We start from the raw sequence: 26,088 nt of genomic DNA, 5'->3' as shown, positions 1-26,088 counted from the left end.
CTCTATGCGAGAGCGGAAATCTTTACTAATCAAATGCTCAATTGTACAATAGAGGCATGAAAGCAGAATGCTCCACCTGCAAATTAGGACACACTGATCTGCAAGATCATACATGTTTATTGGTTTTGTGCGTGTGTAAGCCGGGATTCAAGGCAAAATGCTTCGCCAATATACCGTATTATTAAGCTTACATATTCAATTGAGGGTGTTCTAACGTTCGCAACCCCGCAGAACCGGGCTTGCATCTAGCTGGCAGCTGCACTAACATGATGGCAAAACAACAAGATACATTACTTATCTATTAATTTATTATCGAATAGTAATATAGCCTACTAGCTCACCTTTTGCTGCACTACATCTCGTAGCACATCCTCGTGCTCTCTGGCAATGTGACGCTTACGATTCCAAAAGGAATATTTGCTCATTCTCACGGTCTCTCCACACTCCCTTTCGATTTCTTCGTTCTTAACTTTGATTAATACTTTGCATTTATGAGGTTATAAGGTTTGCAACTTCACTAAAATAATGTTAGAGCTCCATAACCTCAGGCCTATTGCTTATTTAGCAGATTCCCAAACCAGCATATCACGAAGCGCATTCTGGGTTGAACTTGCAGGACATCCTCCCAGTAATGTATTACATTAATCTAGTATTGAATTCATGAATGCATTAATTAGTTTTTCGGCATCAGCAACACAGAGCATGTGTCGTAACTTAGCAATATTTCTGAGGTAGAAGAATGCTGTTCTACAAACATTGGAAATTAGATTTTCAAAGGACAGATTTGTATAAAATATAACACCTAAGTTCTTCGCTGTAGAAGACGATGTAACGGCACATCCATCGAGAGTCAAATTGTATTTTAGCTGCTTATTTTTAGAGGTATTTGGTCCAATAATTAGTACCTCTGTTTTGTCGGAATTGAGTAGAAGGAAATTTCTGGCCATCCAATCTTTGATTTCATTGATACACTCTGCTAATTTGGAGAATTGTGAAATTTCATTGGGTATCGTCGGCATAACAGTGGAAACTTATTCCACAATTCCTGATAATATCTCCATGGGTAAGCATGTATAAGGAGAAAAGCAGAGGCCCTAAAATTGATCCCTGTGGCACTCCATACTTAACCTTTGTTTGATATGACAATTCCTCGTTTACACAGACAAAGTGGTAGCGGTCGCTAAATAGGAACTAAACCACGCTAATGCAAGTTCACAAATGCCAACATAATTCTCAAGCCTATTCAAGAGAATGTCATGATCTATGGTGTTGAAGACAGCACTAAGATCTAAAAGTTCTGGAAGAGAATTGCAGCTCCAATCAGATGATAAGAGCAAGTCATTTGTAAATCTGATAAGTGCTGTGCTCAGGAAGTCAGAAGTCAGATATCACAATACTTTCAAATAGCGATTATTTCCCCCACCTCTACATAACAATGTTGAATGTGTTTCTCTGAAATAATGGTCCTCTGGATGATATATTTGTCACTGACGAAACATGTTATAAATGTACATTCAAGGCACATCATAACAGATGGTAATTTAAAGACAGAAGCACTTTTATCTTGTGCAATGTGAGAGGGTTCTTTAGCATCCATCTTTCCTCACACATCCACATTGTTCCATCCCTCCTGCTGTGCTGCTGCTCCTGATTCTCTCTTGTCATTCTTTTGTTTATCTCTTGTAAACTTTTTGAACTGTGAAGCTTATGCTTCATGTCTTGTTTTTGCTTTCATTTCTCCATTTGGCAGCTGGGACCACATATATTTTTGGCAGAGGAGGAGCGCTCATCACATACACCTGGGCCCACAATGATCGGCCAAGCACCAGGGCAGACCGGTTGGCCGTGGGCTTCAGCACACAGCAGAGTGATGCCATCCTGGTGCAGGTAGAGAGCAGCCAGGGCCTTGGAGACTACCTGCAGTTGCACATTGTGAGTATTACAGCTCCATTTTGTCTTCTTAATTGGACTATGTATTTTCCTGCATTTCGCCAAATTATTGTAATGTGTTCATAATTGTAGCTCAGTTTGCTTTATAACTGTATGCAAAGGTTTCTCAAATCCATTTTGGAATGTTATTTCAGGTTATGTTGTGTAAGGATAATGTAGAAGTCCACAGGTCATTATCGCTAAAAATCAACCCCAAAAGACTGGTCAGGAACTGGACATGAAACAAATGGGTATTGTATCATCCTGAGGGGTTTATTTTGCAATAATGACCATCTGACTACATTATCCGGCTTATTACACGGCTACTTAACACATGAATAAATAATTGGCCATAAAATACTGATTTGAGTTGAAATTTTGATTATGTGAGAAGAAAGAGGCCACAGAGTAATACAAGTGAATAACACAGTGTAAAAAAAAAAGAAGATTTGAGTATTGAGAAAAAACAAGAATTGAGTATTCCAAAGAGCCATGTAATAAGTATTGATTAACACATTATATTATTATCTTTATTCAGCAGAATTGCCTACACATTGTGGAAATATTATGTTATTCAATATGGAAATATTTTGTATTCATTTAAGTTGGATCTATGAGCTAACAGTTAGTGCATATGCCCTACCCACTGAGCTGTGATGATCATGCTGGCGACACAATTTCAAGGCTGGTTTGCCTCATTTTCCAGCTCCATTCCCCCCTGTTCTCCCTATCATTTCCTGTCCTCTCTCTACTATCCCTGTCAACAAAGTGACATAAAATGCCCCAAAAATATATTTCTCAACCAGGACAGCATTTTTTTAAAGAGAGAGGTCCAACCAGACTTGATAGAAATCTGATAATTAACACTGACATCCTGGAATTTTAAAGCAAGATACATTCTGCCTTGTTAAAGCTGTAGTTTGCATTTTGTCTGGAGGCTTTGATGCGAACAGTGGTACTGATGTAGTCTTTGCTTTTGCCAGTTTCTCAGTTAGGGGATGTTTAGAACTGCTGACTGGGAAACTGATGCAAAATGGCTTTTATAAAAATATAAAGGGGAAGATAGGGGAAGATTATAAAACAAAAATTATTTAATCAATAATCCCTGCTCAGTTTATAAAGAAAACATCATGTCCGTTCATATGAAGTTAGCCAATTTAAACAACATAGGGCTGAGATAGTATGATGGTAGATCAAGCTTGTAAATGCCTCGACCTCTTGGCTTATTACTTGCCATTATATTTCAAGGGAGTAAAAATAGATGCATTTTAATAAGGTTCCTCTGAATGAATAATTAATTCAGCGTAAATTGTCGACTTTCACACCGTGAGCCTCCATGGCAGCCCAGCCATAAACAGTCTGAGAGCAGCTGCTCTGCCAGACACAGACTGGGGCTTGTTTTCAGAAACTCATTCCTCTGGTTGCAGGCACAAAGCACAAGAGCTGTCTTTTCTGTGGATTAAAGGATGGATCTGTGTGGGATGTTTCAGATCTGATTCCTTTTTCTCTGATTTATCAGTGTTGGAATATAGGGTTGGACGATATAGCTTTAAAAAATTATATATTTTTCAGACTTTTGATGGATGATATTTGATTAATCTGACCCTCATGTCGTTCTGAATCTATATGACTTTCTTTTATCTGTGGTGCACAAGAGGAGACATTTTGAAGAATGTTTACACAACTCTATTTTCTATACAATGAAAATGAAAGGAATAGTTCACCCAAAAATAAAAATTCTCTCATCGTTTACCCTTATGCCATCCCAGATGTGTATGACTTTCTTCTGCTGAATTCAAATTAAGATTTTTAAAAGAATATCTCTGCTTTGTAGGTCCTCACAATGAAAGTGAATGGGTGCCAAGATTATGAAGCTCCAAAAATCACATACTGTAAATCAGTACAATCCATACAACTCCAGTGGTTAAATCCATATCTTCAGAAGCAATTTGATAGGTGTGGGTGAGAAACAGATCACTTTTACATTCTTCTTTTGTGTTTTTGGTGAATCACATTCTTCATGCAGACTGCCCCCTAATGGGCAGGGAGAAGCAAAATTACTTAAATGTCGATCTGACCACACCTACCATATCACTTCTTAAGATATGGATTAAAACAGTGGAGTCATATGGATTACTTTTATGATGCCTGTATGTGCTATTTGGAGCATAAAAATGTTTGGCACCCATTCACTTGCGTTGTATGGACCTACAGAGCTGAGATATTCATTTAAAAATCTTCATTTGTGTTCAGCAGAAGAAAGCAATTCATACACATCTGGGATGGCATGAGGGTGAGTTATTGATGACAAAATTTTAATTTTTGAGCGAACTGTCCCTTTAAAAGGTAATTTTTTAGGTACAATATTTTAACCAAACAGCTATTGTTGCCAAGAAGATGAAATGAAAAATCTAAAACACATTAAAAATCTAGTAAAAAAGAATTAAGGCAGGTTTAACACACTGCTATCAATAAATAAACACTGGAATACATTTTATTGTATTATTTTCATGTACAGTTGAAGTCAGAAGTTTACATACACTTGGGTTGAGGTAATTAAAACTAATTTTTTAGCCATTCCACAGATTTAATATTAGCAAACTATAGTTTTGGCAAGTCGTTTAGGACATTTACTTTGTGCATGACGTGAGTAATTTTTCCAACAACTGTTTACAGAAAGACTGTTTCACTTTTAACTGACTATATCACAGTTCCAGTGGGTCAGATGTTTACATACACTAAGTTAACTGTACCTTTAAGCAGCTTGTAAAATTCCAGAAAATTATGTCAAGCCTATAGGCAATTAGCCAATTAGCTTCTGATAGGAGGTGTACTGAATTGGAGGTGTACCTGTGGATGTATTTTAAGGCCTACCTTCAAACTCAGTGCCTCTTTGCTTGACATCATGGGAAAATCAAAAGAAATCAGCCAAGAGCTCAGAAAAAAAATTGTGGACCTCCACAAGTCTGGTTCATCCTTGGGAGCAATTTCCAAATGCTTGAAGGTACCACATTCATCTGTACAAACTATAGTACGCAAGTATAAACACCATGGGACCATGTGGCCATCATACCGCTTAGGAAGGAGATGCATTCTGTCTCCTTGAGATGAATGTGGTTTGGAGCGAAATGTGCAAATCAATCCCAGAACAACAGCAAAGGTTCTTGTGAAGATGCTGGAGGAAACAGGTAGACAAGTATCTATATCCACAGTAAAACGAGCCCTATATCAACATAACCTGAAAGACTGCTCAGCAAGGAAGAAGCCACTGCTCTAAAACAGACTACAGTTTGCAAGTGCACAATTTTTGGAGAAATATCCTCTGGTCTAATGAAACAAAATTTGAACTGTTTGGCCATAATGACCATTGTTATGTTTGGAGGAAAAAGGGTGAGGCTTGCAAGCTGAAGAACACCATCCCAACGGTGAAGCATGGGGGTGGCAGCATCATTTTGTGGGGGTGTTTTGCTGCAGGAGGGACTGGTGCACTTCACAAAATAGATGGCATCATGAGGAAGGAAAATTATGTGGATATATTGAAGCAACATCTCAAGACATCAGCCAGGAAGTTAAAGCTCAATCGCAAATGGGTCTTCCAAATGGATAATGACCCCAAGCATACTTCCAAAGTTGATGCAAAATGGCTTAAGGACAACAAAGTCAAGGTATTGGAGTGGCCATCACAAAGCCCTGACCTCAATCCGAACTGAAAAAGCATGTGCGAGCAAGGAGGCCTACAAACCTGACTCAGTTACACCAATTCTGTCTGGAGGAATGGGCCACAATTCCAGCAACTTATTGTGAGAAGCTTGTGGAAGGCTACCCAAAACATTTGACCCAAGTTAAACAATTTAAAGGCAATGTTACCAAATACTAACAAAGTGTATGTAAACTTCTGACCCACTGGAAATGTGATGAAAGGAATAAAAGCTGAAATAAATCATTCTCTCTACAATTTCAATTTAAAGAACTTTATTGGCATTACATACAATATTGCCAAAGCATTAATACACAAAACAGATAATGAAAAGGCAAATAATAATAATAAAACAGTAACAAATAACAATAAAAATAGAATTAAAATAAGGTGCCAGGTAATGAATAAAATAAAATAAAACGTCATCGTTACTTTCGTAACCTCCGTTCCCTGATGGAGGGAACAAGATGTTGTGTCGATGTAGTGACACTAGGGGTCACACTTGGGAGCCCCAAACACCTCTGCTTTTTTGAAAAAAGGCCAATGGGAATTGGCGAGTTGAATTTGCATGCCACCCCCCCAGACATATGGGTATAAAAGGAGCTGGTATGCAACCACTCATTCAGGTTTTGTGCTGAGGAGCCAAGACCAGGTCCCAGCCATTTCAGCAGGTAGTTCAGAATTGTGGCAAGAGGGACACAACGACTTGTTCCCTCCATCAGGGAACGGAGGTTACGAAAGTAACCATGACGTTCCCTATCTGTCACTCACTCGACGTTGTGCCAATGTAGTGACACTAGGGGTCCCTATACAAAACACCACAACTATCCGAACTGTGTTACGTGGACTGGCGGTGTGAGATGGGCAGACCGCTGTGTGCCTCATAGCCAGCGCACCAGGCCGTCACGTAACCTCCCCTAACGCTCTTATGAATGTCAAATGGTCCTTCGGGAACAAGTCGACTGCCCAACAATAGGGACAGGCTAGCCCAGCCGAGGCCTCTTTTCCTCTTTTTTCTCCCCAAAAACCGACTGGGAGCCATAAGTGTCTATGTCGGGGGGTGTCCCTCCCAAGGGGAAGACACCACGAAGACCACACCTCGCCCAAAAAGGGAGGGGGGGGTATTTTGAGTGGATTACGTCACATGGTCTTACCGAGTCTTGTCAGAAGTATGTCATGTGGAGAGGTCCCATGGTAGGTCCTACCCGAAGGTGGAGGAGTTTCTACAAAGCATGGCAACCGGGGGCAGAGGAGCCTCTACCCAAGGAAGACGCAGTTTACCGACAGGGAAACGATTTTGCAGAAGATATCACACGGGGTCGCCTTTGGGGAACCAGCACATGTGGAGCACCTACCTCAGTACAGGGCCTCATTAGCGCACGTACTGGGCCGGCAGCGAGTTTCTCTGAAAACTCAACTGCCACAGGGCTAAGGAGAAAAGTCATCCAGGGATCACAGTCTGTGAACACGACTGGGAGTCAAAAGTGCACGTCTTCACCTCAAGGGAGGGGAAAGGCGCTATGCGCAAGCGGTACACCCGGCCAGCTGTCCCGGAACTTACCTGCTCGTGCCTGCCAATACACTTGACGAGACTGGCTCAACCCGGAGATTGTAGAACCTCACAAAGGCGTTGGGTGCTGCCCAGCTCGCTGCTCTGCAGATGTCTGCCAAAGAGGCGCCACTGGCCAGGGCCCAGGAGGCCGCCACACTCCTGGTAGAGTGGGCTCGTAACCCTGCTGGGGGTGGCACATCCTGAGCCAGATATTCCATCGCGATGGTGTCAATGACCCAGTGGGCGTTCCTCTGTTTGGAGACAGCGCTTCCTTTCCGCTGTCCACCAAAGCAAACAAAGTGCTGCTCGGAGCTTCTAAAGCTCTGCTTGTGATCCAAATAGATGCGTAAATCTCGCACCGGACACAGCAATGCCAAGCCTGGGTCTGCCTCCTCCTGGGGCAGTGCTTGCAGGTTCACCACCTGATCCCTAAAAGGGGTCGTGGGAACCTTGGGCACATAGCCCGGTCGGGGTCGCAGGATCACGTGAGCGTAACCCGGACCGAACTCCAGGCATGATTCGCTACGAGTCCCCTACCCTCATGATGGAAGTGAGCGCAGTCAGGAGGGCAGTCTTCAAAGAGAGTGCCTTAAGCTCAGCTGACTCCAAGGGCTCAAAGGGAGCTTCCCGTAGACCCCGAAGGACTACAGAGCGGTCCCACGAGGGGACAAGGCGCGGTCTGGAGAGATTCAACCTCCTAGCGTCTCTCAGGAACCTGATGATCAAGTCGTGCTTCCCCAAGTACTTACCATCTACTGCATCGTGATGAGCCAAAATAGCGGCTACATACACCTTCAAGGTGGAGGGGGACAGCCGCCCCTCAAGCCTCTCCTGCAGGAAGGAAAGCACCGATCCAACTGCGCATCTCTGGGGGTCTTCGCGTTGGGAAGAACACCACTTAGCGAGCATACGCCACTTCAAGGCATACAGGCGCCTCGTAGAGGGAGCCCTAGCCTGAGTGATCGTGTCTACCACTGGGGAAACGTGTATTTGCGTAGTCCAGGGGGCCAACTGTGTGCCAGCGCATCTATTTCCACTCTGCCGAAGCGCCCAGGGGTGTTCTCTGCACTCCACGGGTGCAGAGGGGGAGAAGCCGCTGAAATGTGCCATAAATCCAGCAGTTTTTAGGTGCGTAATTGGAGGGAATTGAATTCAGTGCACTGAATACAACCGCTCGGCTCCAAAGAGAAAATCTGTATGAGTGGTTGCATACCAGCTCCTTTTATACCTGTATGTCCGGGGGAGTGGCATACAAATTCTATTTGCCAATTCCCATTGGCCTTTTTTCAAAAAAGCAGAGGTGTTTCTCCCAAGAGTGACCCCTAGTGTCACTACATTGGCACAACATCGAGTGACTGCCAGATAGGGAAACTATAATAACATTATACACTCTACAATATAAAATAAAATAAGCATTTAATAAGACATTATGAACGTAAAAATAAAATACAATAAAAATAATGTGACTGAAGTACAGTAAGGCAGTACTTTTGTTTCTTAAGGTGTGCATTTCAAAAATGAATTTTTCTGCAACTGATGCTTGATTGTCCTCCCCCAGTGACACCTGCATTTGATCTGTTTCTGCTGAACTGGAAAACTGTGGCATGAGGTTTGAGAGTTTGTCAAAGTATTTCTCTCTCACCTCTGTAAATTTCTCACAGTGAAGGAGAAAGTGTGTCTCTGTCTCGACCTCACCAGTGTCACAGTGAGCACAGACTCGCTCTTCCATTGGAAGCCATGTTTGTCTGTGTCTGCCTTTTTCTATGGCCAGACTGTGATCACAGAGCCTGTATTTGGTGAGGATCCGTCTCTGTTTTGGATCTGTTACAGTGTAGAGATATTCTGCCAGATTATACTTTCTGTTTAGGGCCCGATAACATTCCAATTTGCTTTGGTCTTTTCTTTCATTTTCCCAATGGTCCAAATATGAATTTTTGCTTTCTTTTATGATTTGGTTTATTCTGATTTGGTTTTGTTCAGAAGTGCTGGTCTGAAACTGGTGTTTGTTAGTTGTTAGTGGGTTTGTGAGTTTCAGAGCCAGCTGACAAAGGGGACTGGTTTTAAGTTTCAACTCTTGAGTTTTAAGGGCTTCATGTTGAAGTGTATTAGGGGAACTTGAATTTAGGTGTGTCCAAAATATGAGGGATCGTTTTTCAATATGTATAATTAGGGGGTATCTGCCTAGTTCGGCCTGGCATGCATTAGTAGGTGTTCTTCTCTGAACTCTTAGAATGTTTCTACAGAATTCTGCATGCAGAGATTCTATGGGGTGTTTGTCCCATCTAGAGTAATCTGCCAGACAGAGTGGACCTCAAGCCCACATCTGTACATAGCAATAGGCATAATAATAATACAATCAAAGATTTGACACCAAATTGTTACAGGAATGTTTATTTGGGTAAATTTGCCCTTAATAGCATGAATGCTCTTCTAGCTTTCTCTTTTAGTGCATTCACTGCCAGACCCCCTGAAGCACTGATTTTTAGACTGAGGTAGTCGTAGTGTAGGGTGTGTTCTATTGCAGTGTTTCCCAGAGTGAATGTGTATCTGGTTCCTATCTGTCACTCACTCGACGTTGGTTTCGATGTAGTGACACTAGTGGTCACTCTTGGGAGCCCGAGACACCTCTGGTCTTTGATAAAAGGCCAATGAAAATTGGCGAGTGGTATTTGCATGCCACTCCCCCGGACATACGGGTATAAAAGGAGCTGGTATGCCACCACTCATTCAGATTTTCTCTTCGGAGCCGAACGGTCATGCTCATTGAGCTGAATAGCACTGTTCATTCACCTCTGCTGGATCTGATGGTGCATTTCAGTGGCTTCTCCCTCCTCTGCACTGGTGCACTGCAGAGAACGCCCCTGGGTGCTTTCGTAGAAAGCAAGCCACCCCAGCGACTCCCCGCCTCGGTCCTCCTACCTACGGGTATGACGTCAGCGCGGCTAGGACTGGGGGCGATTTGGGAACCTCAATGGGATCGCCTCTGCCGTGTAACCCCCGCGGACCTCCCATTCCCCAGCACGCTCGTCTGCCCCAATCGGGCTTCCGGATGAGTTCGCCGGCTCGTCGCACAGCGAGTCTGGCTTCTTGTTCAGGGCCCGCGAAGATGATGAGCTCTCGAGCGGGCTTGTCCAGTCGGACGCAGAAGCCTCAGCTGGGCAGGATCTACCTTGAAGGCTCTCCACTTGGTTGGAAAGACCATGTAACGTATTTTTCCACTTAAAAATATCCCCCCCCCCTTGGGGCGAGGTGTGGTCTCCGCGGTGTCCTCCCCTTGGGAGGGACACCCCCCAACTAGACCTGGCAGCCCAGTCGGATAATCCCCCTTCTTTTTTAGGGAGTGGAAAAAGAGAAGGGGAAAAGAGGCCACAACTGGGTTAAGCCTGTCTCTATCTTTGGGTAGTCGACTTGTCCCCAAAAAGGGCCGTTCGACACTCTGTGTTGGGGGAGGATACGTGTCGACCTGGTGTGCTGGCTATGAGGCACGCAGCAAGTCTGCCCACCACACACCGCCAGTTCACGTAACACCGTTCAGCCTTGTGGCGTTTTGTATAGGGAACCCTAGTGTCACTACATCGACACCTAACGTCGAGTGAGTGACAGATAGGGAACGTCATGGTTACTGGTGTAACCTCCGTTCCCTGATGGAGGGAACGAGACGTTGGTCCCTCCTGCCACAACGCTGAACTACCCGCTGAAATGGCCGGACCTTATATCGGCTCCTCAGCGTAAAACCTGAATGAGTGGTTGCATACCAGCTCCTTTTATACCCGTATGTCTGGGGGAGTGGCATGCAAATACCACTCGCCAATTTTCATTGGCCTTTTATCAAAGACCAGGGGTGTCTCGGGCTCCCAAGAGTGACCCCTAGTGTCACTACATCGACACCAACGTCTCGTTCCCTCCATCAGGGAACGGAGGTTACACCAGTAACCATGACGTTTCCTGTAATCTGGCTTTTCTTTTTTTTTTTTTTATCATAATTGTAGTTTTTTTTTTTTTTTTTTTTAAATTGACTGTCAGGGCCCAGGTCTACTATAATTCTGACATTTCACATTCTTAAAATAAAGTACTGATCCTAACTGACCTAAGACAGGGAATGTTTTCTATGATTATATGTCAGGAATTGTGAAAAACTGAGTTTAAATATATTTGGCTACAGTGCATGTAAACTTCTGACTTCAACTGTATATGCACCTAGATATCATTATTATATTAGATGACAGATGCCACACTGTGACTTCTGTGGACATTATTGAGTGATGACTGACTTGATGATTGGTAAGTATGGCAGCAAATGTCTACTGATGACTGATGAAAATTAATCTTTGAATCAGAGTTTTGAATCAATTTAACTTATTGGTTTAACACTCTAACTCACAATTCGTGAGACAAGGAAGGATCACAAAACAAGTCTAACTACTTGGTCTTTAGGAAATTTATGGCCAAATAACAAGTGCATTACAATCTTCTTGATATTCACGATGTTGTTTACTTTTATTTTGCCTGCAAAATCATGTAAAATTTGGTATGAAATATTCGATATCGCCCAGCCCTAATGGTATCTATGAAAAAATTCTCAGCGTGTCTGTCCAAGCGATGGCGCCAGCCTTGATTACAGTGCCCCTAACTGCCTGTGATTTGGCTTGTACCATAAATATTTTTTGGTTGTATATAAAAGTGAGTCTGTAAACTTTATGGTAGACATAAATGGTGAGTTATGAAGGGGAGGCATGGCAAATAACATGAGAGGTTTAATGCTGCTTTGAAAACAACTCAGCTTACGCCTCAAAATTTACTCACACTTGTAAATTACAACCAAGGATAGATAATCCAATTGGTCGTGAGCATGACAGATGTGCAGAATGACTGACTATGGTGGGCGTAGCAGAGCTCGATGGCCCTTAGGTAGCTGACTTGTGGGTTTTCCCTCTTTTCTCCTACACTACATTTTATTTCTCTAACTCACCGGTAATGTTGCCTGGGTTTGGAGATGGCTGGCATCGTTAACTCACCCATGAAGTCTGAGGTTTGATGATAGCTGAGTAGAAACAGCCCAGGCTGATGAATGAGACAGAGCCAGGGGTTGTTACTGCTTGTAATGTATAGCACTCTAATTTTGTATTCTGGGTGGGTATGTATCGATTTGAAGCAAGGTTCTGGCCTCTTCCATCTTGCTGGCATCGTACACCGAGGGTGCCCTAGGGTTCACCTGCCGATCTGTCAGGGGTATAGAGTGATGGATTAGATTGATGAATAGAGCTTTATAGTCTTAGTGGCCATCTTAGAAGAACACCCAGCACTCTTCGAGTGAGAGGGTGAAACAGAGTGTAATGCCACCCACACTGTGACCCACTGTTTGTGACCTCTGAATGGCCAGGGATGTGAACTTGTGGCCCTAGTGCCCTCTGCCAGCTGGCCCAAACATCAAAACGAGAACCAAGACAGGATGGCAGATGCCTCAGTAGCCATTTGCTGCCGTACTTACCAATGTGTTTCTGTTTGTTAACACTGGTACATGATTACAAAACTGAAGAAATGGGGTTCTGCTAGACTTCCTGTTTTCTGTATCTGCCCGTGTTTTGAGTCACACTGTAACAGGTTCAGGATTGGCAAGGAGGAGGCAGTCAACATAAACTTTAATGACGTAACTGAACTTAAAACAGCTGGAGCACTGACCTACACCAAATGCTTCAGGGGCATGATTAATTGCATAAATTGTTTTACGCATTATTTTTCATTGAATTAATCACACTAAATGAACGTGTTAAATTGACAGCCCATAGTAAGAAGTTTATAAATTCCCATGACCTGCTAAGACTTTCAGAGTTTCGGCAGGACATAAAGCTAACATTGATGTTACAGAAGACATCTATTGCATCATTCAGAGTTACAAAAGATCTGAGGGAATGAAAAAATAAGGAACTGCAGAGCCCCACACTATAATTAGCTGCTCCCACCATGTGTTTGACAAATAGGCAGATTAAATTGGCCTTCGTCAATCACAGCCTGATGTAAGCCTCCATCATTAAGCAACTTTAGAAAGCACCCTGTGGCAAAGGCCATCTCCATGGAAGGCCATTTGTTGTAGAGCAGAAAAAAATTGTTTAATTCTCTTATTCGAATTTTTACATATGGTTGCTAGATGATGTAATATGAGTTATTTCTTTGATTAAATTCACTCACGTCACTTACATCAGTGAGGGTCAGACTAGCATTCTTACAAGTACATGTAGATCATGTATTACAGTATGTTGCAATTCCTAATAAAGGAATTCCTAATAACGTTTCCGGCCATAGCTAATTTTTTTCTTGCACTTAAGTGTTAATTTTAGATCCTGTTATTTATCATGACCCCATTGTGGCTTGTCTCAATTCAACAGCTTCAGAGCTCAGTCAGTGTGCTTCAGACCATCCATCTCATATTTGACTTGTCGAGGTGCACTTTGGCTTTGGAACAGATGCCAGGGGTGGCAGCACACCTCAGAGAAATCATTCCTTTTAGTAGTGTGTATCCCCTAGACAGATGCGCTGTGATTAAAAGAAGGAGGGAAAATCTGTCAAAAGCCAATGTCTAGCGTGATAATTAAAGGTGCAATTGTTAAGAAAAGAATAGGCTACTTACCTTAGAGCTGACTTGTGTCATTTCTGTGCCACTAGTGTCACCAAACGGAATTGCAAAAAGAAAAATGAAAAAATACCTTCCAGAAAAATCCCCCTGTTTTACACTAGTGGTACAAACAGTCCCATCCCTAATTCAAACCATTGGTCAAGCCAATGCTGCTGTGTCATGCCAGACTGATCTCACAGTGAAATCGTTAACAGTAGATTGACTTTTATTTAGCAAAAATCGGTCAGTGCTTAACGAAATGTGAAAAACTGCCCCCAGTGGCCAAAGTGATGTGTTGTTGGACATAGGAGCACATGTGGGCTCCATTTTCCAGATGAAATGTCCATGGAGGGGCGCCAAAAGGGAGTTGTGAAGCGAGTTTTTTTTCAGCTGTACAGGCTGTAATACAGTGAGGAGGAATGCATATTTTATAAACTGTACCCCCCCCCCCCCCCCCCCCACCCAAACCCCAAACCTAAACCTAACCATCACTGGAGTAAAGATGAAATGTTAGGGGAGAATTAACTTCCCAGTCGTGCTCTTCCCTGATTATTCGAACATGATTACATCCTGGATTAAACACATGATCCAAACCCGGGTCTCCCATGCTGCTGATGCAACGTGCTTCGGGTGGCACCACAAGGGAAGGTAAACAAGCTTGAGTCGATGCAAATATGTCTGATGGGAGATGGTGTTTGTTGAGTCGGCATAATGAGGCCGATCCTAGGGTTCTGGAACTTTTGGAAACAACATGTCGACTTCCTTTGTGATCATGTTGGTCATGCTGGTCGGTATGCCCAAACAAACAGGAATGTTTTGATAGTGCCACAGAGCCACATTGTCACACTTTAAGGTTAAATCAGCCAATTAATGGCTTACTTAATGCATATTAAGCTGGGATATAAGAAATAATGTTTACATTTGAAAGTACACTCATCAGCTTTTGTGTAAATTGAGTGCTAATGAAATTTGAGTACTTGTTCAGCAAATGTTCTTGTCTTCCTGCCCACTGAACTATAACATGTTGGATTATGTTTTAAGAGTTCTTTAGAGAGATAACTTTAGCATAGCAGTCTTTAAAGATGTGTAAAGGTGGACATAAATTACCCAAAAGGATATTGAGCAAACATACAGTGAGGTCCGAAAGTCTAAATGCTAATTCATACTTCTGCGTCGAACCTATGGCATAGGTATTTGGCATTTGGTGTGTCTGCATTGTTCTGTTAGTGCACAGCCAAAATGCTAATAATACATTCATAAGTAAACAATGGCAATGTAAGCGATGTAATTCGTGGATTATTTATTAAATTATTGTAGCATTAAAACGAGTTAAAAGTATGTGAGCATGTTGAAATTTTGGCACATTTTATTTATTATACATGTTGCCTGCATTGGAGGGAGAAAATAAATGAGGAAAATACTGTATGTTTGAGTCGCTTAAATAATAATAAATACATATTTGGTATACTTTTTGACGTTCCGTGCTGTCGTTTTGAAGACTTTACAATGCACATAAGAAATATAATCAACTTTTAACAGGTGCTTTTTAATTTGCTGCCAAATTAGAAGTGTTCTGTTCCATAATTTATGAAATATGATCATTGCTGTACACCGCTGTCAAACATACAGTCAAAACATTGTGCAGATCAGAAAGTTCTCGAGTAGAATACAACACATTATTGAACTCAAATATAAAATTAATATCAAGTAAAAGCCCTGAGAAAAAAAAGTGTTAAGTGTTTATAAGCTGTAAACAGATTAAATACAGAATTGTTACGCTTGTAACTTGAAACACAAATAGAACATTAAACCAGAAGATGCTCCCGATTAAGAAAATTGTCGTAATGGTCCTGAGTGCAAAAACCCCCCTCCTCCCCCTCCTGCTACTCAATCTGCACTTATGATCTGTGAGGAGGATGTATGCTGGGTCTTTTGGAAACAAAAGACTATGAAAGCTTCAGGCCCAGATAGTGTTTCACCTGCCTGTCTGAAAGCGTGCACTGACCAACTGGCCCCCATCTTCACACAGATCTTCAATAGATCATTGTAGCAGTGTGAAGTTCCCTGCTGCTTTAAACACTCCACCATCATTCCAGTCCTCAAATAACCAAAAATCACAGGACTTAATGACTACAGACCTGTCGCTTTCACGACTGTGGTCATGAAGTCGTTTGAGCGACTGGTTTTGGCCTACCTGAAGGACATCACTGGACCCCTGCTGGACACCCTTCAGTTTGTGTCAGTTGATCTGTGGATGATGCTGTCAATATGGGACTGCATTATATCCTGCAACACCTCGACAGACTTATGCAAGGATCCTATTTGTGGACTTCAGTTCAGCCTTTAGCACCATCATGCCTGATCTTCTCTCAACCAAACTGACCCAGCTCTCCATGCCCACCACAATCTGTTGATGGATCACCAGCTTTCTGACAGATAGGCAGCAGCTAGTGAGACTGGGGAAACTCACATCCGGGACCCTCACTATTAGCACTGGTGCTCCTCAGGGATGCGTTCTCTCTCCACTGCTCTTCTCCCTGTACATGAATGACTGCACTGCAAAAGACCCCACTGTCAAGATCCTGAAGTTTGCAGATGACACTAATGCCTCATTCGCAACGGAGACGAGTCTGCATACAGATGGGAGGTTGGTCAGCTGGCTTTCTGGTGCGGTTACAACAACAGTGGAGATGATAGTGAACAGAATTTGGATGTATGCTCTGTTAAATTACAGAGAATGTAAGTATTATTAATCATATTCATGTACTGACAGTGATTGTATCTGCACGCACTTCACTTCTACCGGTCTATTTTGATAAATGAAATTAATTTATTGAAACATGATAAAAAATAAATAAAAAATATTTCTAAATTGAAATTACACTTCAAATGAAAATATAATCAAAATAAGTGGTAAAAAATTATAGCCTACCAATTCCAAACATTTTACTCTCTCCAACTTCTTCCACCGGCCCATTTTGCAGTGACTTCAATCACTCCATAACAACAGGTGGAAAAATACCTTTAGGCATACAAATTAGACCATAAATACAATTGTAAATTGAAACATGTTAATAATAATTGAAAAATAAACCATGACCTATTGATAGATTAACACAAATATCATACTTTTTTTTTTCTCCATATAAGACTCTGTAGCGAATTTGTATGTGTGAGCTAGGAATTAAACTGTCTTTATTCTACATTATTATGTAAGGAAATTTATAATGGAATTATAATATATCACGTTCGACAACCATATCCACTCACAATTTCTATTGTAAGGAATTAGCTTTAATAAGGGAATTATGATTAATTCTCTTATTGGAGTAATATTATTCTCATGGCTTATTGAAAATAATATTACACATATTTAGGTACAGTTTTGAAGCGAAATCTTTTAAAAACAGGGATGAGATTATTTATCAAAATATACCACCATCAAATTATCTTTAAAAGGGAAATATGAATAATTAATCATAACTCGTTATAATTAATTATAAATATTTGGATTAGTTAATAGAATTAACTTGATATAGCTGAATTAATGTTACAATCAATTAATCTGTTCATCCAGTGAACACTTAGTACTGATCGTCTATCAACTCTCAGAAAGGATATTTTTCGTGGCCACAGAAAAATAACTCTTTCTTAGCATGTAGCTGTGATCAAATCGTTAAATTGTCGTTGATTTACAAGCAGACCAGAATCAACTCGCAAGAATGTACACAAGAGCTTTATTTAACTAAATCACGAACACATAACTAATCTAAACAAACACATACACACAAATCACACATACATGGAAATGGAAAAGTGAAAGTGAATGAAACCGGAACAGAACAGGGGAAAGAAGCTATGAAAAGAGTCATTTAACCATCTGAAAGAATCATCAGTTTCTTACTTCAAAGCACCTTTGTTAACAAAGGAGTTCACAGCTTATACTAAACCTTTGTTTAGTTAGTTAATTGTACGATACTTGCAATGCCTTGGCTGTTGAGAAAGAGAGAGCCAGATGCAGTCTCAGGAGAAAGTCTTGATGGTTCCTTGAGTCGATGGTGTTGAAGTTGTAATAAATTTCTTCTGCGTTGAATTAAGAAGTGATGATGAACTTGCGGTGATAGTTTGACTCTGTTATGGTCGAGGAAGTTACACATGGCTTGATGTGTTAAGGCCTGCTGGCCCGTGACCTCGCGGTCGGACCGGGTGTTTCCGGTCCCACAGGAACAGCAACCATGAGCAGACGGGAGAGAGGGAGAGAAGAGAGAAGAGAGTGGGAGGTCACTCCGACAGTGCCCTTTAACTCCTGAGGGAGGTCACTCCTCTCAAGTTTGGCTTGACCAATGAGAAAGGTGCAATTTTCCAGTGGGAAAAGTTCCTTTGTTTGGAAGCTGACTCATTTGCATGACTGGAATAAGCTGGCAGTTTGTACCCCTTTATGCTCTGATTAATATAACAAGCATACAATGCATGCTATAAGGCGTTGAAATACACCAATGTGCAGAGAGTCCCACAAGGATTAATTTGATAGGAAGCATGATACCAGTAGTTTTACATTATCTAGTGGTTCTGTCATAAAGCATGCATAAAATGGTATACAGTACAAAAGACACTATACGAGACAGTAATAATCATACACACAATGTCCTGAGGATATACATGTTCATTTATAGAACAGTTTGTCTTTAAATTAATGAAGAAAAGTCTGTTTTATGGGCTTTGTATGTCTTTCCTATGGGGGAATGGAGTGAGTTCCTTTGCTTTTGCATGTGGCTACCTTGCCCCACCTGGAATGTCTCTGAGGTCCACTAGTTGCTGGACCAGTGTCAAAAAAAGGGGATGTAAAAGCCGATAATGATTAGTGGGAGAGCAGACATCTCGGAGTCTTCTTGGGCCTACTTGGACCTTTGCTTGTTACGGTCTTGAGAAGTCTGTTGGCTTATTCATTAAATAATGAATAATTGTGTGTCTGATTGGTCCAGATGCTACAACTCATATAAAACTCTGATTATCAGGGACATAATTTGATGTTCCACTATATTTTCAGAGTTTGGGCATGGACTTTATTACCACCTGCTGGTGGAATCTCCGAAATGCAGGAACCTTTAAACTTTGAGGAGTTTAAACTTTGCACTGAGTTAAGACGTGGTTTTCAACGTCTTAGCACAACGACTTATATCTCAGGAAAATAGCAAATTGCGCTTTCCGCCACTTCATTAACATACAATACACCCACAGTTTACACGCATACACCCACAATAGCACAAACACTCTCACCCACTCCCACTTGCTCTTTGCGCTGGCATGAAAATTGCGATTAGAATTAGCGCTCTCACAAAAATTGGATAAGACATTATGCACGGTCATTGCGCGTAACGTTGCGATTTGCGCGCTCACAAATATAGAGCCCATGGAGTCCATGGACGCTCGAGTGCATTCTGTCATTAAAACAAAAGACGGATGTACCAAATACTAAGAAATTGTAAAATTCATGTACTATTTGTAATGGAGGAAAAAGCAAAATAGAAGCATTTTCACTATGGATTTTGTATCCCACTATATATTCCATATCGTCACTGTCTGATGAAAAGCACGTATCTAAAAAATACATTTAAAAAAATAACATAATTAGTCACCTTTAGCACCATAAATAGAATTCTGTCATTACACATCTTTTAGTAAACTGTTCAATATTTTAATTGGACTTATACACTTAATACACGGTTTTCTTATCATGGGTTCCAATGGTGCATGTTCAGTTACAGACTCGAGTCTAACTGTTAGTGTTCCCAGAACTCGGTAGGTTATCGATTGCTACAGAATTTATTTTTGGATATAACCTGAGCTTTCACTTACTATTTTAGATCGAAATCAGTTTTATGACTAGGGTTTCTAGTCCGGTTGTTAAGTGGACAGTTTGGTTTCGTGATGCGTTTTCCGGGTCTAACGCATAAATTGCTTGTCAGAATTAGCTTTCACTCGTGGTTTCGCGAAGATGGAAATCTGGCAACCGTATATGGCTGGTATAGTCTACTTTTTAAAGCCACCTGACATTGTGTGAGCATGAATGGCTGTGGCTAGGGAAATCACAGAGCCAGCACGATGTAGGCAATCTCTTCTCTACACTTCAGTCAGACAGCTGAGGTAAATTAGTTGACACTTTTCAAAACATAAGGACGGGACATATGCGGTCGTGATGGACACTTCTCAAGGCCAATGGAGATACTTGTTAAACAGATTGATTAAACATCTTTTCATTGGTTATTTCTATGCACAAATCAAACAGTAGGAAGAGGTCATTTGGCACATTCTGCCTGTGTTAAAAAGTCAAAATTATCTCCAAAGGTGGAGATACGTGTTTTTCATTGGACAGCGACGAGATAGAACATTTAGTATGCAAGGTATTGACAGAGGTGTTTGCGGCATACTGAACAACACGTGTCTTTTTGACCTCTATTTTCAATTGAGTCAGATTCTCAAAATGAAGGCTGAGTTTGATCATAATCAACCATGAAGAAGATGATAACACTCAAACGCAGCTCTAGCTTTGTGTTCCATTTGTCAAGTAGTTTGAGGGAGCTCAGTCCCTTGTCAGTGGGAGAGATGAAAATTGATTCATAAATTTGCTTTGATAAATTGTGCAGCAGTGCTGCGTGCTTCTAGTGCTAAATCTAGCGAGGAAGAGGAACATAGGCCCTGTGCTGCCTTCCTGTTTATTAGCAACTTCCTGAAAGACTTCATGCTCTATACATTTTACATGAGATATTTTCAGCTGCTCCAAATTAATGTGGATGCGTTTGGCACCAAAGAAAATACATCTTGAGTATGGAGGATCTGGGCTTGGTAGTGCGCCTCAGTTCACTTAACCGTGACACGAAGACTACAATGAGGAGTGTTTCGCATGCGATTGATGGATTAGCTTTGCCTTTGAAATGCTTCTTTCAACATGTCCAGGACATATGTCAAGCTCTTTTCCATCTGTCTCCGGAAAATATTCCAGTAAAATATGTGCATCCCTTTTGTAGGATCTTATTAAATCCGAGTTGTGAACTTGTGAACATTTATCATAAAATTTTAAATAATTTGAAAGAGATTTACATTGATTTATCTGTGATGTAAACTGGTTTATTATAAGCACATACAGTTCTGCTTATATCCTTTGCAGAATATGCAAGATTCCATTTTAGAAAAAAAAAAGAGTGTTCATTAAAATGACATTTTGGTTTTTATTTAGTGCTGCCCTGATGAAGCTATTTGGCTCAATGGATATTTACATATATTTCCACAAGACAAATAATAATTGAATTTACATTACGTATTCTGTTCAAAAGTTTATATACCCTTGGTTATCTTTAAATAGACAGTTCACCCAAAAATGAAAATTCTGTCTTCATGTACTCATGTTGTTCTTTCTTCCGTGGAACACAAAAGGAGATGTTAGGCAAAATATTAGTCTGAAAGTGAATGGTGACTGAGACTGTCAGTCTCTAACATTCTGCCAAACATCTCCTTTTGTGCCCATGGCAGAAAGAAATTCATTGGGATTTGGAATGAAAAGAGGGTGAGGAAATGAAGCCCATTTTCATTTTTGGGGTGAACTATACTTTTATCCTTGTTGGACCCCACGTCCTCCTACATGTACTGTGTGTTTGGACTTTGCTATACGCTACACATCATTTAATTTAATTTTAACTCACTGATCTCAGTTCAGAACACTCTGGGCTGTCAGTAAAGCGTTAAACTTTCGACGCACGGAGTCATGTGACAAACAATATGGCGCCACTCTCAGCGGAGTATGTCTGAAACACCAACAAAACTAAATTTGGTAAGAAAAGCAATTAAGTTTTTCCAATGAAACTTGTTTGAGTCAAAAGATTTGAGTCTCTAGTTTCATCCGATATGCCATTTTTCAAATTTGTGTGACTTATCGTGAAATGGCACACTGTTAAACACAATGGCCACTGATGTGGACTATAGCACTATTTTTTCCTTAGAAATCCTTACTGTGCATTTTCACATTGAAAAAAAAAAAAAAAACATTTTGTTTTCAGAGGCCTTATATGGGGTTAGGATGAGAATAAGGTGCATTTCGAACTGTTCTGAGACCAGTGCAGACAGACAACACATTGAAGGTTAAGTCATTCACTAAATAGGGAGCAAGGGAGCATCCTATGCAGCTAAATGCATTCAACTTTCGACCAAAATTTCAGTTTCAGGCTGCAGATGATGTTTGGACCACTCAACATGTTTGGCAGACATGGGACAATGGTAATCAGTACTTAGATTCAGCATTTATAATATATAATTTTATTTTAACATGGTTGGCAGTGAACGGACGATGCTGGCCAATACTCTGAATCAGAATTAATTATGATAATTTCTGACTGGTAAAAGCTTCAGTGCTGTCTGACAGTGCAAAGAGTGAACACAAAGATTTTGTTGCCAAAGTAGAAAAAAACATTGTAAGATATAATTCAAATCAAGTCAAATAATTTTATTTGTATAGTTTTTTATTTGCACTTTTCCCAATACACATTGTTCCAAAGCAGCTTTACAAAAAATCAGCTGTAATGTCTATAATGTCTCAAAAACATGAATAACCAACACTCCTGGAAACACAATAAACAATTTAATAAAAATAAATAAAAAATAAATACAAATCTGACTTTTCCATAGCTTGGTATTATTATTATTATTATTATTATTATTATTATTTGCATGTTTAATGGGTGCTACTAGTTACAAATCAAAAAGGGAAATGGAAAAGGCACACAGCAGTCACACTCAAGTCTCAGGAGGTTAAATATCTGCTATGCATCTTTTTTCTATTACTTAAAAAATAAAAAAAAATTAAGATCTATTTATTTTCTCAACCAGGGGTTCTTAAACTTTCTCGGCCCAGAACCCAAAATATACATTTTGTGTTTACCTTGGACCCACGCTTACAAAACTTTATATCTGTTATATCCTTTAATTTATTCACTTTTTATAGACTAAAACAATTGTGATATAGACAGACTCTTACAGAAATCATTATTATCCTTTCACAGACTAAAAAAACAAAAAAAAACATCTGAACATGCACACAAACATGCACACTCTCAACTGTAGAAATAAAGAAAAAATTGCATCCAGTTTGAACTGGAAAGCATAATATTTTGGAACCCCTACAAACATGTACATTTTAGTTCTACCAAAAATACCATAGTTACGACACTACCGGTCAAATGTTTCTCATGATCTTAAAAATCTTTTGATCTGAAGGCGTATGCTTAAATGTTTGAAATTACTTTTGTAGCCAAAAATATAATTGTGCTACCATATTAATTTATTTCATTATAAAACTAAAATGTAATTAAAATTTAATGACTTTACTATTATTCTAAAATGTGAAAAAAAAAAAAAAAATTAAATAAAGAATGAGAAAGTGTTTCAAAACTTTTGACCGGTAGTGTATATTCCGACTTACAAAATATTGAAATTTTCAGTTCAGTTTTGGTTTTGCCCATTAAAGCTGATGATAAACATGTTTTAACATCTTTTATTATTATTCATAAAGGACAACTTGACTGTTGTATTTAATTTTGTTCAACAAATTATCAACATCAATGATAAATTCTCTTAAAAATTCAATTGTCAATAGCATCATACAACATAAAACATAAAATTAAAAACAATTGACACTAAAATTAATAAAATCATGCCATTTAAAGCTTTTTTTTTATAAAAATCTTTGCATGAACATTGAACAATGTTAAACCAATAACATATTTAAAATGATTTTAAAAGAACGATATTTTATATGAATTTACCATATGAAAAAAGTTTTATTGTAGGCCTGGTAACAATAATTGCAATAACTAAATGGTATTTTGGCAGAAAATTTTGGTTGCCATGGTAAATGGTTAATTTGTGAATAATAGTTTCAACCGAACATGTAAGATCAATAAATTAGTGTCAAGCTGACCATTATTCATCATACTCATGTCTTTTTATTTATTTAGGATTGAAAAACTATGGAAAACTATAAAAAAGTTACTGCATGACACAACAGTACAGAGCGATTGTTTGTAAGCAACTCACTTATCCCACTTTGATAGACAGTACTCGTGTATCTCTGCTTATCTTCATCGCTACATAAATTCTTAGGCTAACTATTTTGTTAACTGAATGTTTAGACTGTGACACGATTTTATCACAATCAGTCGGAGCCAGAGGGTCAGAAAAAAGTGATTGATAGGCACTGGCTTACATTAAATAAAGAAATTACATCACACCGGGAGACTCTGAGAAGTGGTGGTATGCAAGACAAAATGCCGGTGTCGAACTCTGTTTCCCCGTCGAGATCTGTTTCCCCACAGCATATCTGTATGGGGGAACAGTATCTGACGGTAACATTCTCCGCTGTCAGAATGTGTTCCCCCATGCACAAACCTAAGCCTAACCCTTCCCTACCCTACCCTACCGTACCCTACCTACGCTAACTCTAACCCTAACCTACACTACCCTACCTACCCTAACCATAACCCCATACCCTATCGGGGCTAGGGGGAAACAGATTCCGACAGGGAACACAATTCGATACAACACCTGTACTCTGTAGGCTAAATTATATATGTGCAGGTACTGCGTATCAGTGAGTACCCGCACACTTTAAGCACTGGCTTCACCTGATAACAGTAGCCTCCCAAACAGGCAACACACCATTTAAAATAGTTCAACAACAGTCAAGCTACCCTTTTGTGGTAGAAGTAGTTAGCCTGAGTACAAGCTGCTAACAAAAAGTAGCCAAAAAAGAAGCTATTTAAAGGCTCATTTGTTGTGCTGACACCTAGTGGCATAGATACAGCATCACACTAAAACAGTATTTCTCAGTTTCCAATATAATTAAAATTGATAAGAACCATCCGAATGAACTGATTAACTTGAATAAATTGGTCTGTCATACACTTAAGAATGCCAACTTTTTGCACACACAGATACGGGGTGTTTGAGCTGTGGTACAGGACAATAGGTGTCCCGTTCAGGACATCTTCATTTCAGCCAAAATACAGGATGTCCTGGCTAATACAGGACAGCTGGCAACCCTATAAATGCTACAGTTTGCCATGCTGTAAGGCAGTGTGCACAACGTATTATTTTGTCATGATACACAGATTACTTGTTGGAAAAAGTCATTCATTACTTGAGTAGCTACACCTTTTTGAAAACAACTGAACTACTGTCACGCTACTGAAAAATGTAGTAAAGCTAGTAGCATCACTACTTTTAGTTAGTTACTCCCCAACACCTGACCAATCATCTTGCAGCATTTAAAATTGCGTTCGCTCTGTCGTCCTTATTCGCATTCAGCAGAAGCAGCCAAGGCTAAAATAAAAAGGATGTGCCACCTTGGTTCCCAGTCTGCGGGCCTGGTGCTTTATTGATTTATTGTTGTCCGATATGCAGGTCCAATGTCAGAACCCGACCTGCCGTAGCCTCTAACTGTGCTCTGAATGCGCGACAGGGTAACTTTTGGGAATGAGATTTTTGCCTGGGGCGGTGCTGCAGAGTTGCACTGGTGTGCATAAGGGATGCTGAGAGGGGGAAAAACACAAGGTGACTTTCAACATCTTTTCTGAAGTGAATAAGATAATTTAATGGGGTTTTTCACACCAGGAGCTCATTTATGCAGTTTCATTTAGACTCTGCCTGAGAGGATGAGAATGTAATACCATGTGTGTTATGAAAGAACTGTAATAAAGTGGCTGTATGTTACAGGTGGATACAGTAGAGACTCATTAGTTGTACTTGTTAAGGCAAACATCACTACTATTGCTCATACTTAGGGTTAAAGATTTGAACAAACCAGTATTAAACTTCGGTATGTAGCTTGTTCTGCACTGTTTGTGCTACTGAGATGAATGTTAAGTCAAATCATGCCATGTGTTGAGGAGAGATGCGTTATTAATATTCTAAGCAATCATACATACAATTTTCACCTGTTTGATCATAAAACAGGCACAAAAAGTCCATACTTGCATTGAAGGAGTGACTGTAGGGACAAGTATATCATAGAGACATCCATAACACCCTTGCAACCTCATAGCAGCATGCTAAAAATCACTTAGAACTAGGGGTGTGACGATTCGCTCCGACAACGATTCGATTCAAGTGAGTGAGAACGATAACGAGTGAGTGTTTTCGTTCAAAGCCAATGTCTGCACACCAGTCACATTTATTTAACCTCCTGAGACTCCCGCGTGACTGCCGTGCACATTTTCCATTTCCCTTTTTGATTTGTAACTAGTAGCACCTAAT

The 26,088-nt window shown here is 40.3% G+C and overlaps 1 protein-coding gene and 1 long non-coding RNA gene across 6 annotated transcripts in view; one reads left to right on the top strand and one right to left on the bottom strand.

The window, feature by feature from the left end:
- The window catches only part of LOC127431253 (neurexin-2-like), a 599,363-nt gene that overhangs the window by 507,214 nt on the left and 66,061 nt on the right, over positions 1–26,088 (top strand). For all 5 annotated transcript variants that reach the window (XM_051681607.1, XM_051681606.1, XM_051681610.1 and 2 more), the window contains one exon: positions 1,751–1,932. In XM_051681607.1, the coding sequence (XP_051537567.1) occupies positions 1,751–1,932 (182 nt within the window). The remainder of the gene's footprint in view (positions 1–1,750; positions 1,933–26,088) is intronic.
- On the bottom strand, positions 14,273–18,032 carry LOC127431267 (uncharacterized). The gene is made up of 3 exons (XR_007895553.1): positions 17,768–18,032; positions 16,721–16,810; positions 14,273–16,508 (listed from the first exon to the last, which is right to left on the bottom strand). It is a non-coding gene; the product is annotated as an uncharacterized LOC127431267 (long non-coding RNA).

Source organism: Myxocyprinus asiaticus, chromosome 40, assembly GCF_019703515.2.
Source record: "Myxocyprinus asiaticus isolate MX2 ecotype Aquarium Trade chromosome 40, UBuf_Myxa_2, whole genome shotgun sequence".
In the NCBI taxonomy this organism is placed as follows: Eukaryota; Metazoa; Chordata; class Actinopteri; order Cypriniformes; family Catostomidae; genus Myxocyprinus; species Myxocyprinus asiaticus.
This window is presented reverse-complemented; position numbering and strand designations above follow the sequence as displayed.